A 16561-nucleotide genomic window follows, 5' to 3' on the forward strand; every position below is an offset into this window, starting at 1 on the left:
CTACCTGGGGCGAGGCAGGGAGTAGATGGGCACTTCCTGCCTTTCCAGTGCAGGGTAGGTGTTTGTGGGCGAGCGTCGTTTTAGAGCGCCCCTCCTGAAACCAGGGCAAAGACTCTAGCTTCCCCATCATCTTGCAGCATTTACCTGTTCAGCCCGTAAAAGACAAGAAAAACCCGCGCAGGTGCTAGGACAGCAGGTGTCCAGCCTCCAGTCCCTGAGGTGGCCTCGCCTGGGCTGGAGCATAGTCGGTTGCCTTAGCAACGAAGGACCGGACCTGGCTGTAGTAGGCTACACCAGACTTAACCCAGGTCTTTCTTTTCCACTGTCAGTGAACTGCCTCCATCTGTCCCCTCGAGACCGTTGACTGTAGAGACATTTGAAATAAAAAAAACAGGCAGGTTCTCTGGTGTTTGCATATCTTGTCTTGCAAAATGGAAACGAATGCTATTTCTCTTCCAAGTTGTTTCTCAAATACAGTACCGTGGTTTTAGCAAACTGGCTATAGGCAGACGGGGGGAAAATTTCAGGCAGGTGCTGCCACATTCTCATAGCTTTTCTTGGGCAAAAGAGTTGGAAATACATTCAAAGATTTTTTTTCTTAAATTTGTGTTTCCCCTTCCCCATTTCTGTTATTTTCCCAATGTTTGAGTTACCTTGAATAATGTATTTATGTCATACCACTAAATATTTGTGAAACATTCTTTTCTTTAAATATTTATTTTACTTATTTGAAAGGTAGAATGACAGAAAAGGCCTATATTGTATTAAAAATTATAGAAAAGGAAGACATTTTATAGAGAAACATCATAGTACAAGCATAGAAACATATCTTGGGGACTACACACCAAAGTGACAATAGTGATTATCTGTGAGGAGGTAGGAAAGGATTTCAGGGCACTTTATATGTTTTTTAAAGATATTTCTTATTTTACATATTTTAGATATTTCTAGATATTGTTTACATGTGTATAAATAGGATCTGAAGTGTTACATTTTGTCTATATAAAAAGTAAGGTACTTTAAACACAAACAGAGAAGGAATAGGCTAGAAACATTCTAGTTTAATAAATATTAGTAAATGATCTTTTTAATGGTGAAATCATGACTGTTATGTTAAGATTTTATCTTAGGCATTATTGATGAGGGAATTAGTAAGATGTTACAACTAGATTCAGGATCATCTAAAAACATTTATAGAAAAAGAGCAGGCTGGCGCCGCGGCTCACTAGGCTAATCCTCTGCCTGTGGTGCCAGCACCCCCGGTTCTAGCCCTGGTTGGGGTGCCGGTTCTGTCCCGGTTGCTCCTCTTCCAGTCCAGCTCTCTGCTGTGGCCTGGGAAGGCAGTGGAGGATGGCCCAAGTGCTTGGGCGCCTGCACCTGCATGGGAGACCAGGAAGAACCACCTGGCTCCTGGCTTTGGATCGGCACAGTGCCAGCCGTAGCAGCCATTTGTGGGGTGAACCAATGGAAGGAAGACCTTTCTCTCTGTCTGTCTCTCTCTCACTGTCTAATTCTGCCTGTCAAAAAAAAAAAAAAAAAAAAAAAGCAAATGGAGACAGAACTGGCTTTTCCACAGTTCAACTTTGTCAGAAGAGATTTATATACAAGTCTAGAGACAAGGATTATTTTGCCTCATGGCCAGCTTTCTACAAATTACAGAACTATAAAACAGCTAAAAGACTAGGAATGGCACAGAGCTCCATAAAGTCAGAATCCAAAGGGTGTCCATCCACCTTAGTGGACTTCCCTCTGGATTAAAACACTTTCCCTAACAATACTATATGGTCACAGTAATATTCATTGTGCACTACCTGAAAGTAGTTTCTGGAATTTGTTTCATTCTTACTGTGTAACTTGGGGCAAATGGGCCTCAGTTTACTCACCCAAAAGTAAAGTGGGAATGGTAGTATTATTACTAGTTACCTCTTATGATTGCTGCTGAGGAAGTGTGTGAAATGCCTAGCTCTGTGCTTGGCTTTCAGTACTTGTTTGATGAACTTGAGCTATTATCCATCCCCTTCCCTCCTAACTGCAGTCACCTAATTGCATTGTGCTTCACGGTGACTAATTCCTGAAACCTGGCCCTTCTGCAGCTTGGATTTGTTTGGGGACAGGAGCGTGGCTTTGAATCATGTTCATATCACAGGAATCTGTTCATTTCCACATTGACTGAACTTGTCCACTTCCCCGGATCCTATCTTTTCGCTTTTCCTAAATTTCTGGTACCTTTCAGATTGTTTATAGAACACGGTTAGGTTCTAAACCTTTAATTGCTTCTAATCCCTAGTAATTGTATGTTCCTTAAAATTCGTAACTGTACCAGCCCCCTTCTATTGCTTGGCTTTCTGTTTATTGATTCCTGTTCTTAGTCAAAAGGACAAACATTTCATTGGTGAATAAAGTTGGAAATATTAATCCCAATTTTCTTTGCTGTGCTTTTGTGATCATAAAGTGAATTTTAACTTCGGTATGCTTCAATGGCACTCACTCTGGTTTAGGCTATGACAAGCTCATATATCATTAGACCCCTTTGCTTTGAATAATAGACACTATTGAAACATGAAAACATTTTAAAAAATTTGGGGTAGTGACATCATGCATGCATTTAACTTATAACTTTAACTCTGTGATTACCATCAATACTATTGAGATATTAGTGGTTCTGCCTACCACTGCTTCCATGAGCACACAGAATGTGGACCACAGAAGACATTAATACACTTTTCTCTGTAAAATCAGTTTATGCAGAGTGTGCACGCTCTGTCTTCCCTGTGCTGCTGCTGTTTCTCCTCCTCCTCCTCCTTCTTTTAAAATTTATTTATTTGGAAGCAGAATTGGAGCAAGAGCTTCCATCTGCTGGTTCACTCCCCAAATGGCCACAACAGCCAGGACTGGGCAGGCTGAAACCAGGAGTCAGGAGCTCTATGCAGGTCTCCTGGGTGGTAGCAGGACCTCAAGTACTTGGACCATCTCCTCCAGCTTTCTGAAGGACATTTACAAGGAGCTGGATCGAAAATGAAGTGGCCAGGACTTAAATTGGCACTCATATGGGATGCTGGTGCCACAGGCAATGGCTTAATCTGCTGTGCCACAACATTGGACCCTCCCCAAGCTTCTTACAGTATGAGCATTTCATTCTGTTGAGTGTAAACTTTCTCTAAAGGTATATGTAAACTATGCAGAAGCTAACATCCATCTGTGGTCAAATTAATAGAACCAGCCACTTATACAATGTTGAAATCAAAGTAGGTTGTGTTAGACTTAATAAGTCCAGTAGTATGTCTGTATAGACATTCATGACAATATAAGGAATTTTCAAATATAATTTTTGCTTCATGTCTTAACCTCCTACATAAAGTGCTTATTCAACTTAATTCAAAACTCAGGTAAGCAGTGAAACCCAGTTAAATTAAAGCAAAATCTGAAGCACTCAGATGATGTGACAATAATTTCATCTTACAGTCTTGGAGAGAGAAAGGCAATAAGAAAAGAGTTTATTAACTTTTATTATAGTAATTTCTTCATGGTCTTAAACTTTGAGGCATTGTCTGTTGGAGAGGTTGATCCATTTTCACAGCTTCCCTTACACGTGGTGATGATTCTCAACTTCCTTTTTGTAGCCTTCCTTGCCTTAGCATGTATCCAGCTGTCTACTGTACATCTATCCACATGGGGACATCTCAATAGCAGGCATCCAAACCTGAATGGCTCACCTCTGCACTTTCCTATCCTTCCTTCCCCTCTCCCTGCCCCTCACTCTAGTCTTCCATCAATCTTATCTCTGCTGTTGTCTCCTTTTTCAGCAAGTGGTATCATTGCCATCTGCCCAAGCCATGGTAGTGTAGTCTTAAATTTTCCATTTCCTGTGTCCTTTATTGATTGATTTAAGAGGCAGAGACAGACTGAGAGAGTGAGCTGCTTTCTGCTGGTTTACTCCCCAAATGCCTGAAAAGGCAGGGGCCAGGCTGGGACTAAGGCTGGAGATGGGAACTCAATCCAGGTCTCCCATGTGGGTGGCAGGAACCCAATTACTTGACCATCACTACTACCTCCTAGGGCCTGCAGGAGCCAGAGCCATGAATCAAATCCCAGTACTTCAATGTGGGATGTAAGCATTTTAACTGCTAGGCCAAACATCCACTCCCTATGGTTGTCATTTGATTTCATTAATATTTCTTCATTCCACTAATCAGTACCTTGGTTGAGGCAACCATCACTTCTAGTCAGATTATGGCAATAGTAATGGCTGGTAATAGGCCAAATCTGATGATGGTAGCCTTGAGTTTAAAATAGTTCAGTGGATTCCAATTGCTTTAAGGATAACTTTCAAATTCCTTGGTAAAGTTTACAAGGACTTTTGAGATTTAGCCTTTGTTTACCTCTTTAGTTTCATTACAGTTTTCATCTTCAGCTCAGTTTTAACACTTAATTGCACCGTCATGAGCACGACTATAGTGTTCTGTGCTCAGGGAAAAAACAAGATTAGTCTTTGGTATGGGATGAATGAATAATCTATTTGGATGCCATCTAAATGAGTGTGTCTAGTGTGAAAGAAAGAACATGAAAAAAAAATGCAAAATTTCAAGTAGGCCAGTAAGAGTGTTGAAGGAAATTAACTACACCTTGGGAGTACAGACCTCCTTCTGCTTATCAGAAAAAAGCATTATGTAGGATGGAGTGTGAATCTGGTTTAACAGAACCGATTCTTTTTGAAAGCTGAAGATTTGGAGACTCCTTAAAGTTCTAGATTGAAGGATGGTTGTGAGTGTGTCTCTGTGTTCAAGTGGATTCTTCCCATAGTCTACCATCCCTAGGACACATTAAGGAAACAGTGAATTGCCAATCCAGTAATTTCAGTTTGCTGAAGACTTTAACATCTGCTCCTCTTAGTATGTAAGTTTCTACAAGCCTAGGAATGTTTATTATTAAAGCAAAGCCAAAAGTAATATCCTTCTTTTAAAAATTCAGATATACTCTCATACCAGAAGTTATTCTGTGATAATGACATTCAGCTTCAGTTTTGGTTACATTTCTTTCAGTATTTGAACTTTTTAAAAAGTTATTTAAAACAATTCTAACATGGAATATGCCCACTTTTATGGGGTACAATATATTTCAATATATAAACACAGTATAAATCACTCAAACCAGGCAACTAGCTTTTCCATTTTCATATCTTTTGTTTGTGTTTGGACACTATCAGCCCTTGAAAAGTAGTACTTTCGTGCTGCATTTAATTATGTCTCATAGTTATTGTGAGAAATTATATGTACTTGACATGAAAGTGCTTGTGATTTTTTTTTTTATTTGACAGGTAGAGTTATAGACAATGAGAGAGAGAAACAGAAAGGTCTTCCTTCCTTTGGTTCACTCCCCAAATGGCCACTAAGGCCAGCGCTGTGAGGTGCTTCCTCCTGGTCTCCCATGCGGGTGCAGGGTCCAAGCACTTAGGCCATCCTCCACTGCCCTCTGGGCCACAGTAGAGAGCTAGACTGGAAGAGGAGCAACGGGGACTAGAACCCGGTGCCCGTATGAGATGCCGGCACAGCAGGCGGAGGATTAACCAAGTGAGCCATGGCACCAGCCCAGTGCTTGTGATTTTAAAAACTACACCATGAAATCTGATCTTGTAGTCATGCAACTAGTTTAGGCTATGTAACTAATTTTACACACATAAATTTAAAAATATCATAATAATGCAAAATGTTAATGTTCAAGAAAATTTGATTTATAATTATAAATTTATAATATGTATTATACTGAGCTGTTATTTGTGTGTTTTTAGCATCACATTTGAACACTTGAAGGTTTATTTTTAAAAAAGATTTATTTATTATTTGAAAGGCAGAGATAGAGACTGAAGGGGGGGAAGGGAGGGAGGGAGGGAGGAAGAGAGAGAGAGAAAGAGAGAGAGAGAGAGAGAAAGAGATATCCATCTTATATCTGCAGCTTCACTCCCCAAATGGGGCTTGGCCAGGCCAAATCCAGGAGCCAAGATGTTCTTCTGGGTCTCACACATGGATGGAGGGGCCCAAGTACTTGGGCCACCTTCTGCTGCTTTCCCAGGCAATTAGCAGGGAGTTGGACAGGGAGTGGAGCAACTGGAACCAGAACTGGAGCCGGAACTGGTGCCCATATGGGAAGCCAACACTGTAGGCAGAGATTTAATCTTCTAAACCACAGTGTTGGCCCCCATCAGAATTCTTACAGAGGAAACTAAATCTGTTAAATTTATATATGTGTATGCTGTTTATTGTTTTTTAATTTTAATATTTATTTATTTGAAGGCAGAGTTACAGAGAGGCAGAGGCAGAGAGAGAGAGAGAGAGAGAGAGAGAGAGAGAGAAAGAGAGAGAGAGGTCTTCCATCCACTGGTTCACACCCCAAATGGCTGCAACGGCAGGGGTTGGGCCAATCCAAAGCCAGGAGCCAGGAGCTTCCTCCAGGATACCCAGGCAGGTGCAGGGGCCCAATCACTTGGGCCATCTTCCACTGCTTTCCCAAGCCATAGTAGAGAGTTGGATTGAAGTGAAGCAGCCGAGACTCAAACTGGTGCCCATATGGGATGCTGGCACTGCAGGCGGTGGCTTTAACCACTACTCCACAGCACGAGCCCCTGTATGCTGTTTAAAGAAATACTATAATGCAATTGCTGGAGAAGACATTTGGATTTTTCCTAGAAGGCTGTGTGGAATGCTGACACATAAAGGAGAATGCCAGTTGGAGGGAATGGCTTAAACACAGTTGTGATGCATACTGCATAATGTATTTGGGGAAACTGTGAATTTCATTTGATTTGGTCCAAAGGAGGACTACAAGGAGAGAAATATGGAACTATGGTCCACAGTTAGACCTCAGAAACTCCTAGGAGCTATTTGATAGGCAGAGAGGAAGATTCTGGAAGATCCTGGGTAGGACTGATGTAAGTGTTGTCTTTTATGAAGACTAATGTGCAGAATTCAGAATGGATCCTTTGGGGAAGACTCTGAGAGGCAGTGATTAAAATTTCAGAAATCAACCTGGACTGAATCAAAGAGAGAACAAACTTAAACTGACTGCCGGAAAAGACAAGCAGCTTCAGTTTGCTGAGTACTTAGGTGAACAACGAGAGGCAAATTCTTGTGCATGCTGAGGGCCCCCTAATCTGATGTGTCTGACCTGGGCTCACCAAGATAAAAAATTCACCCGGGAACAAATCCTCAGGCCAACAAGCACTGAAAATGCTAGTTCTCTCCTCCCTAGGATATTTATCTAAGTACAAAAAGCTAGCATCTGTGGGGTTTTCCTTAAAAGCCTTAAGAATAGTGTCTGCTTAGCAAAACAAAACAAAACAAACACAAACCAAACCTTCACACAGACTTGAGGTTCTTAGCTTTTCTCTAGAGTTTTATGGGTCCTGCTATTAGTGACCACCCTTTAGTGGGCAGAGTTTCCAACCCCTAAACTGAATGAGGACTTGGATTAGCAGTGGGCAGCAGTGCTGGTAGCAACAACTCCCTACAGACGTCTGAGCTGAGGTCCAGCAGAGTTAAATCACACTGAGTGGGATACCATCACGGCATTGTGTACAGTGCAACACTGCCCATTTCTTACCTCCATTGGATTGCAGAAAGTGCTGTTTCAATGTGGAAACTGGTTTGTCTGAGAAAAAAATGGAAAGGTGACAACAACTACACCTGCTTTGGAGATGGCCTGTTCATTTTTAATTGCATCCTTGGGGCCGGTTTTTCAAACCTTCTTTTAATTTTTTGGTTCCCATCTTCCTCGGTTCTATGTCTTCTTTATAGGACAATGGCACACTCGTTGCTTTTCGACTTTCCTATCTCTGACCTTGTCCATGAGTTGGGGGAGGTTAAGTGAATTTACTATTTAAAATCACTCTTGAGAAATAAAAAAAAGTGTATTCCTTTTCAGTCAAACTATGCCCCCAACCTCTCTCCTTGCTTTTAATACATTAAATAGTAAGCAACATGAGAAAGCCTGTTCATTTTCTGTATCATAAACTCTAAAGGGACTCTCATGTTTACACATTAGGATATCAATAAACATTAATAAAGAATATCTTCAACTACTCATATAACAACATGTTTTAAAAACATACTGCATGTTGTTATCAAAAGCAGTAATTCTTTAAATAAAAAGTACAAAGGAAAAGGCCTTACCACACAAAAGCATTAAAAAGTTAGGTGGAGCTGAAATAACAGGCAATGAAGAAAGCTGTCTTACTCTTGCTTTTCAATTGAGGGTCCTGTGAACTTCTGACAGGGGAAGAGTGAGTACTGTGTGAATACAACAGAAATGGGAACAAACTGAAGCTGGGGATTTCCCAATAATTTTATTGAGGTAATTTTTCCCAATTTTATACATATCTGCAGTTCTATATACTTAGGAAAGCTAAACAATGTTCTAAGGCACTTGGAATTGTGCACAGCAAAGTATCCTATTATATTATACCACTAGATAGAGCATAATTTTGCCTTTTAAATAACACAAACACCAGTACGGAATAAAAAAGGTAATACATAGTCTTTCTTTCAGGTTATAATAGTGGAATACATATACATATGTGTGTATACTTGTAGATAATTATACCCACATACTATATATCATACAGTACAGATGAAGAACAAAAAAAAGAAACTGTCATGTTAGTCATTGTACAGTTCCAGTTATTTACACTCACAGATATTATACCTGTGTAGGACTAGATTGCGCACTGGAAATCAGGAATCTTTCAAGCAGTCTGATAATGATCACAGCATACCATTCTTATCATTTTATCCAAAGGTTGAAGTAACAAATGAATACATTTAGTCCATTAATTAAAAATCACTATTATATAAGAAAAAAATGACTAGTTGGAATTTCTAGCAGGTACTAAATCTGTGAAGTTGGTGTAGAATGGTTTGAACACACTGGCATGTTTCTAAGCCACAGAAAATTTAAAAAGGAGAAAGAAAACTTAGTGCCTGTGCTTTAAGGAATAAAAGTGGTTTGACCCTCAATTCGTTCAGATTATTTCCAAATGTTAGTCAGCACTGCAGTGGCAACAACAAAACAGCCAAAGAATAACAAAAGTATCCAGGAAGGGAAAAACCCCCAACTTGGCAAGTGGCGCAAATATTATTGGCATCTTATTATTATATCATAAAATTGACCTGAGGGTGGAGTGGCACTCTGCCTCATGTACTCCTTTCAATGTATTCTCTTTAAAAAAAAATACTGCTATTTAAAAAGAATTCTTCAGCACCATCTAAAAGTTTACAATATAATCACCTTTATTGACTCTGATTTGCTGTGCCTCAAAAAAAAAAAAAAAAACCTTAAGAATTTTTGGTATTTTAAAAATGATAGTAGCTACATTGGTTTCTTTCCATTAGCCACAGTTTATCTAAATAATTTCAAGACCTCCTTACTATTCAGTTTTGGTGACAGACAGGGACAAAGAGACCAAGCATGTTTCTGTCTGATTAGGGCAGTTTAATTTTTCGTCAAGGTAAAGCACACCTTGCTTTGTGGGTGACCATCAAGGAAGTATGAATGACATGCATGCAATCCACAGTTTATCTGTATTTCCTTTGTAGTGCAGGATTCAAAATCTTGTTAGAAAAGTTGAAGTGCATGACTGTATTTACACAAGGGGTACTGTAGCCTTTGCAAGTGAATTAAATGCTTCATTAATAGGACAAGCATGCAATTAATTCTCTGGGAATTCCTGGGACACAGATGTCACCAGGTGAAAGCCAAAGGTGACTCCCAAAGACCACGGGCTTTGCCTATGTGGAATGTTAGCAGTTGTGTTTGTGTTTAACCCGTGCGACAATCCTCATGACGTTGACAGGGATTAAGACCAATAGTGGAGGCCTGTAATGAAATGGTGAGGCCAAACAATAAAGACAAAAAAGCCTGCTTCGTGTAAAATCTGTCCTCAAGTACCCACGGAGACTGTGTTAAGTTATTATGACCACCAGAACTGCGAGGCTGCCTGGCACCCTCTGTCCTGAAGAACTGGCAAGCTAAAGCTTCACAGAAGGAGAAACAGCACCCAGGCCTACAGAAACACAAGGCAGAGAGACAGTGGAGTTCAGGTGCGGGGTACCACCCTCCAAGAAGGGCATTTGCACCTGGGGGAAGGTTTTTTACCACTGGTTTTCACAGCAACTGAGAAAGCTCCTGGCATTTAGCCAGCAGGGTCCTGGGACATTAAACATCTTGCAATACGTGGGACATTTCTGTACAACAAAGAATTGTGCAGCTCCAAATGCCAACAGCACCCCACTGAGAAACACTGATCAACAGGGCTTTGCTCATACATGCAGCTGTGCTCACAATTTGATAAACTAAGGGACTTTGTGTGTGTGTGCAGCAAATCCCAGCACGACTGAAAATGACTGTTTCTAAGAGTTGGCTTTGGATGGAAATAGCTGCCACCAGTTCTCCATTTCTTTGCCAGAAATCAACACATACAATGGGAATTCATAATTTGGGATGACCTGGTCTTCAAAAACGGATAGGTTTTTATGTCTCAGCTGCTTTCTAGAAGTGCAAATGGTGTCCTGTGTTTCTAGACAGACCTTAAGGTAATTGATTACAAAATGTAAATGCAAAGTGAAAATGAGAATGGTCTGGGGGTATTCTACCATCATCTCCACCACCTTTTGGTCACTATCTGCTTTTATAGCAAAGTCTTAAGCTTCTCGTTGAAGCTTGGGTTTAAAATATCTGGGGATGAGCTTTCTCTCAGAAACATGTTCCTATTAATTTGATGATTACTTTTGTCATTGCTTTTTCCCTCTAGGACATCTTTTAGTCCTAGAAGTTCATCTGCTTTGCCCAGTAAAACAATTTAAGCACAGTGAGTACAGAGCAAATTACTCAATAGTGTAAGATTAACCACTAAGCTAAGGAATAATTTGCTAGATAAACTGCACCCAAGTGGCTCCTTAGCACTTATAGCATACTGTAACAACCTGAAGAAATGAATGCTTACAGTTTGTGCTTTCACTAGTAATGATAGCCTCAATATGGTTGGGAATTAGGAAGGTTAAAACAGCCCTATCCACACTGAGGAAAACCACGTAGATTAATGTATCTTAAGATGGTTTAATTTCATCTCATCTCTGAGGAAGTGTTCTCCCTCTGTGAAGTTTGTGGCAAGCAGCACTTAAAAATAATAACAGACTAAGGAAGAAAATAGACTTATCACCATTGGAGTGTGGAATTCCATGATGCAGTAGAAAAGACCACCTGTTTCTGTTGTGAATCCAGTATGATTTTTCAAAGTTGTATGTGTCTGACTCTAAAAAATGGAAGTAAAAATGTCTACTATGTGTCAATGTGATACGTATCAGGACAGGTAGCAGCAACATAGTTTTTTTTCCCTCTTGTAAGTGTGAGCTATTACATTTTTTTAAGTGTGCCAATGCAGCACTGAATTTAACTGCAGAGTGTAAAACCCGAGTTTCGGATTTTAGACTCAGTTCTTATTTTCAAATGTGGCAATTTTGAATGGTGCGTTCAATTTTTTTATTTATGTAAATTTTAGAATTTTCTTCTAACAGAATATATTTAATAACATCAGAAAAAAATGATTATACTCATGCTAACAAAAGATACGAAGACGAAACCAGAAGGCCAGTTTTTCTGGTAAAACAGAGGGACAGATATGTCTGCTTTTTCCTTCCTTTAAAATAGCTGTTCAAATGCTAAAAATGACTCTCTGAATATTATAGTTTTCAGTTAAATAGTTTGAGGAATTAACATGAAGAGAAATTACCAGAAACAGAACAAAATGCAAGACGCTTTACCTACACAGAGTTATTAGGCAAGCTGTCTTAAATTAACGCTGACCTCCAGAGACTAATTTTTCAGACTGACTGGTAATGACCACGAAGATGCTGAGAAAACCTGTTGAGCAGCTTCTTGCTACCTTAATATCCATGTGGTTTCCTCCCTCCATTTAAGAAAGAGATGGAAATGGTCAATTAGTTTTTATGGTCTTTCTAGTTCTTTGCTGGGTGGGACCTTCCTGGAGATGGGTTTGTTTTCTTCCTTAATCACCTCCTGGGGACTCAGGAAAACCCACTCACTTGTTCTTTGTCACCTAATGTCACAATTTGAATAGTGAAAAACCTGGAATTGTGTTACAACAACAACAACAAAAGTAATCCAATTCCCACACACATTTGTTTTCTTTATAGAACATAAGCTGATCAGTGGGACTGCAGAAACGTGGGCAGTGGGCAGAGGCATAATTATATGGAAGGTGTCTACACCTTCACTTTCTTTTAGGGCCACCAAGCAGGAGACCCATGGATGGACTGCTGGTGGGGATAAGCAGTGTTTCTGCCTTTTAAAATTAACTATTAAAACAGCCCTATTCTGCAAAATACAGCTAAGCTCATAATCCTTTAATTCCTTCCATAGGTTTTTATTTAATGATTACTTTTAACAAAATAAGTGGTTACAATGAAGTAACTTATTCCAGTTACTTAACATTTAGATTAGCAGTAGTTAATTTTTTTTTTTTTTTACTTTTAAACTTCAGTTTGAAGACAAATTGTGGGTAGTTCATAAATCAGACATTGTCGTTATACACAAGGAAACAAAGGGACTTCAAAAAGTTCATGGAAAATAAAAGATGACCTCATTTGGGGCCAATTTTTAAAAAGTTCATGCAGAATTTTTCATACTAAGCATTTCCATGGCCTTTTTAGAGAATCCCTCATATGCGTGGATTTAAAAATCTTTTAATTCATTTTACATGAACCTTTTGAAGTATCAGCATTTCATTTTTGTACTGGGTATATCTCATTATAGAGAATAAAGAATTGCATCATATCCACCACTAATAGGAAAATATTTTATCAACCAAATAGAAACTTTCTACTACATATATCTTGAGTGATAATGTCTTATATTTACCATTATATAAAGACTTCGTGATTAGAAATTTTTAAAACATGTTCAAAGATGATAAGCATACAAAATGAAAAAAAATTTTTTATCTTGGCATTTTTCCCAATACACTAAAGTGATAATAAAATAGCATAAGGAAAAAGATGATTTTGGAAAAATAATTAGGCCAAATTTAATTTTTGTGGCTGGTTTGAAACACTATAAATATATAAAATCTCAGCCACAGAGAGACCCTTGGGCAGCTAGAAAAAGGTTTTCAAAGCAAAAATATGTCTTATCCTATTAGCGAAACAACAGTGAAGAATGCACAAGGCTGGGTGCGACAAGAGGTGTGATGCTGATTACTTTCTTAGTTATAAAATGGTCCTAACTTTTTATAATAGACCAACTTTTCATCATTCAATATAAGTAGTTCTACAAAATATTAATGAGTAGCAGAATCTACATTTATTCATCAGATTAAATGCCCACTTTTGGGTTGAAATTGGAAATGAATGTCTTACATTATTATGGACCAGAAACACTGCAAAAAATTCTAGTCCAAGCTTTCAGAATAAAATAAAATCTATTTAAAACTTATCTTCTTTTTATATCTTTCATGTGTTTTTAATAAAAGAGGCAAAAAAATAATGAAAAAACAATTAAATACCAGGTAGTATTTAAAAATGGCCATATGAGTTTGGGAGCAGAAGTCATACTGTGCCTGTTACTCCATGGAAAATAACAATACAACAATAGATGGTTTCTTAATGTAAACAATGCTGACTATAAGTTCACAGGGAACTATCCATGACTTCAATCTCACTGATACTTTTGCATTGAAAGTAAATACTATATTATGAATGCAAGCTGCAGATTTTTAAAATATGACAAGGTTTTTCTCACACATGACTTAGCAGAAATTTGCTGTGTTCTTTTAAGCCTTTGGATGAGTATTTTTAAAAACTATGTGCTTCATTTATTTGTTTTTAATAGCAGCAACCCAACTTTTGCTATGCAGCACTGAAAAATAACTGGCCCTTTGCATTCCCACTGAGAACTAACTGCAGGCAGAGCACATGTATCTCACTTAATTTAGAATCAGGTTTGAAACCAGGTGTCATGATTGTCGATGCTATCACCTTTAGGTCAAGTACAATTGCTCTGACTTTGGAGATAATCAAGACAGGGAAAGGCCAAAAGGTTAATTTCTGAAGCCTGTTACAGTTTTAAAGGGTCACATTACATCTGACTTTATTCCCAGTCCTGTTATCCTGTGGAAGGTTGATACACTAAGAAAGGAGTATAAAAAATGTCAAGTGTGTATAGCTATGCTACTTAAGGCATGCAACAAAATTTGGGCAAGCATGCTCATCAAGAGTCCATTGAAGCCTCTTGCGTTTAAGAAAAAGATGCATGAAAACATTCAGACGTATTTCTGGCAACTGGATTCACTGGCACAACATAAAATAATGGTACTATACTGTATAAACTTAATGGTGAAACAAGAGTATTTTTTCAGAATCAAGTCAAGGAATCCTCATTGGGTGACTAGATTCCCAAATCCCTTAATAAGTTTTCAGCTACCAAATGCCCTCTTCAAAAATATATTTATGCTTCCATTTTCTCTTTTCTTCATTAACATAATGAAATATTTCTCTTTCTTTCCAATTTTCAACTCCCACCCCTTTCCCGTGCCCAGCAACTCCAATCACCATTTTTCTTTACCCTGCACTATACAATTTGGCTTTCAGGTAATGGGGAGCCAGCGATTGTCTTCTGCTCATCTTCTTTGACTAAAACTCCTGATGAAGAATAACTGGTGTCCCTTACCACCAATACACATTCTGGGAGGCAAGAGTCACAGCATATTTCTTTTGGCTTGTTGGCCCCATCTGCGCTGTACAGGTGAGGAGCACTTTCGAACAAGGCTGAGTCACATGCTGCCTTCACCCCAAGTTAAACGGAAACACACACATTCAAATCCCAGTGCAACATCAGGTTTTCAGGAAGCAGAGCTTCCCCTAAAGATGATCAGTCCACATTCCCAAATAGTCTTGCACTTCACTATGGACGATGAAACCTGGAATAAGAAGCAACAAATACTGTCAGTCTGTGGTGCAGCAAAACTCTCTGAATTCAAGGAGCTAAGGCATGGCAAGGTTTACAACAAAAGTCTGTTCTAGGCACCCCTCCCCCCAACTAAATTACTGGTATCAACTGCTGTCATAGCAGAATACAGTTATATGAAGACACTTCAAAGAATTTATACAAAAGTGCAATTAAAAGCTAAGTTTATTTGGTGTAAAAAGAAAAAAGAGAAAGGTGTAAAAAAAAAAAAACTCTTCATGTATACATGAGCACTTCCAAAAGTTTATGTAGAATGCATACTATAAAAAAACCCATTTATGGATTTCAAGGATTTCTGCACCAAAATAAATTTATCTTTAATTCAATTTTATACAAATCTTTTGGCATTTCTTTGTAAATGTTATGTTGGAAAGCAGAGAGAACTCTTAATGTAGAAGAGGCTGGTTATACTCTTCAAGTTATTGAGCCACCAAGACCGAACACCACTATTCCTGAAGGTTCCATTCTAACTCATGGCTGAGATGCTTCACGAAGAAGAACACAAATAGCCCCTCTTTTATTAGCTTCAGCCTCTTGTCACTCCTCCTGATGTCTCCATCTACTTTTAACCTCTGGGTTTCCAAACACCTGTTGGGTATTTTCATCCAGCTAGCCCACATATCAAACATGTTTACAACTATTCAAAGATTTTCTTGTTAGCTTGCCATTGCAGTTTCTATTTCATTGAATCTTTCATTTGTAAGAACAGTTATAGTCAAGAAGCCCCAGATTTGCAATACATTGCATTGCTTCACCTTTATTTCCCATCAGGTATCTAACCCACACTTGGTTGCCTGTAACTGAATCATTAGTGCCCTTGCCATCCTTTGGTGGCACTACTTAAATGTTCTGCCTGCTAGCTAGTCCCCCAGCTCCCTTTCCCTCCATGCCAGTTTCTGAACATGCCCTGCCTTTTTATCATCCTTTTGAACATTCTGTACCCTTATACTGCAATTACCACCCTTCACTTTACTATCTATGGTTTCATCTTCAAAATCAAGGTCAAAAGCTGTCAACTATATTTACTTTTTTTAAAAAATTAAAATTTTAAAATATTCTAGAAATATTTATTTTATCAGAAAGGCAGACAGAGAAAAAGAGACTGAGATCTTCCATCCACTGGTTGACCCCCTAAATGCCCACCAACAGCTAGGGCTGGGCCAGACCAAAGGCAGGGACCTGGATTCAATTCGGGTCTCCTATGTGGGTGGCCAAGACCTAAGCACTGAGTCATCCCCCTGCAGCCTCTGGTATGCACACCAACAGGAAGCTGGAGCAGAAGCAGAGGAACCAGGCACTTTCAAATGGGATGCAGGTGTCACACGCAGCAATCCAACTGCTGTGCCAGATGTCTGTCCCTGTAAAGCTTTGTCTGATTCAGCTCTTTAGACTACCTTGGGACTCCACATTGCTGGAAGTCTACTTAGCATTTCCCTTTGTCTTTTAGAATCTGATGCTCATCTGCCTTGCTAAACCAGCACACTCCCTGGGCTCATGTCCTATACTCTGCCCATCAGATCTATGCTCCTCACCA

The 16561-nt window shown here is 39.0% G+C and overlaps 1 protein-coding gene across 19 annotated transcripts in view; it reads right to left on the reverse strand.

Moving 5' to 3' along the window:
• Window positions 1-8316: 8316 nt before the first annotated feature.
• The window catches only part of PHACTR2 (phosphatase and actin regulator 2), a 324330-nt gene continuing 316085 nt past the window's right edge, over window positions 8317-16561 (reverse strand). For all 19 annotated transcript variants that reach the window (XM_051854253.3, XM_089333678.1, XM_089333675.1 and 16 more), the window contains one exon: window positions 8317-14980. In XM_051854253.3, the coding sequence (XP_051710213.1) occupies window positions 14965-14980 (16 nt within the window). In that variant the 3' untranslated portion in view covers window positions 8317-14964. The remainder of the gene's footprint in view (window positions 14981-16561) is intronic.

This window comes from Oryctolagus cuniculus, chromosome 5 (genome assembly GCF_051225735.1).
Source record: "Oryctolagus cuniculus isolate XC-2025 breed Fujian yellow rabbit chromosome 5, ASM5122573v1, whole genome shotgun sequence".
NCBI classification, from domain to species: domain Eukaryota; kingdom Metazoa; phylum Chordata; class Mammalia; order Lagomorpha; family Leporidae; genus Oryctolagus; species Oryctolagus cuniculus.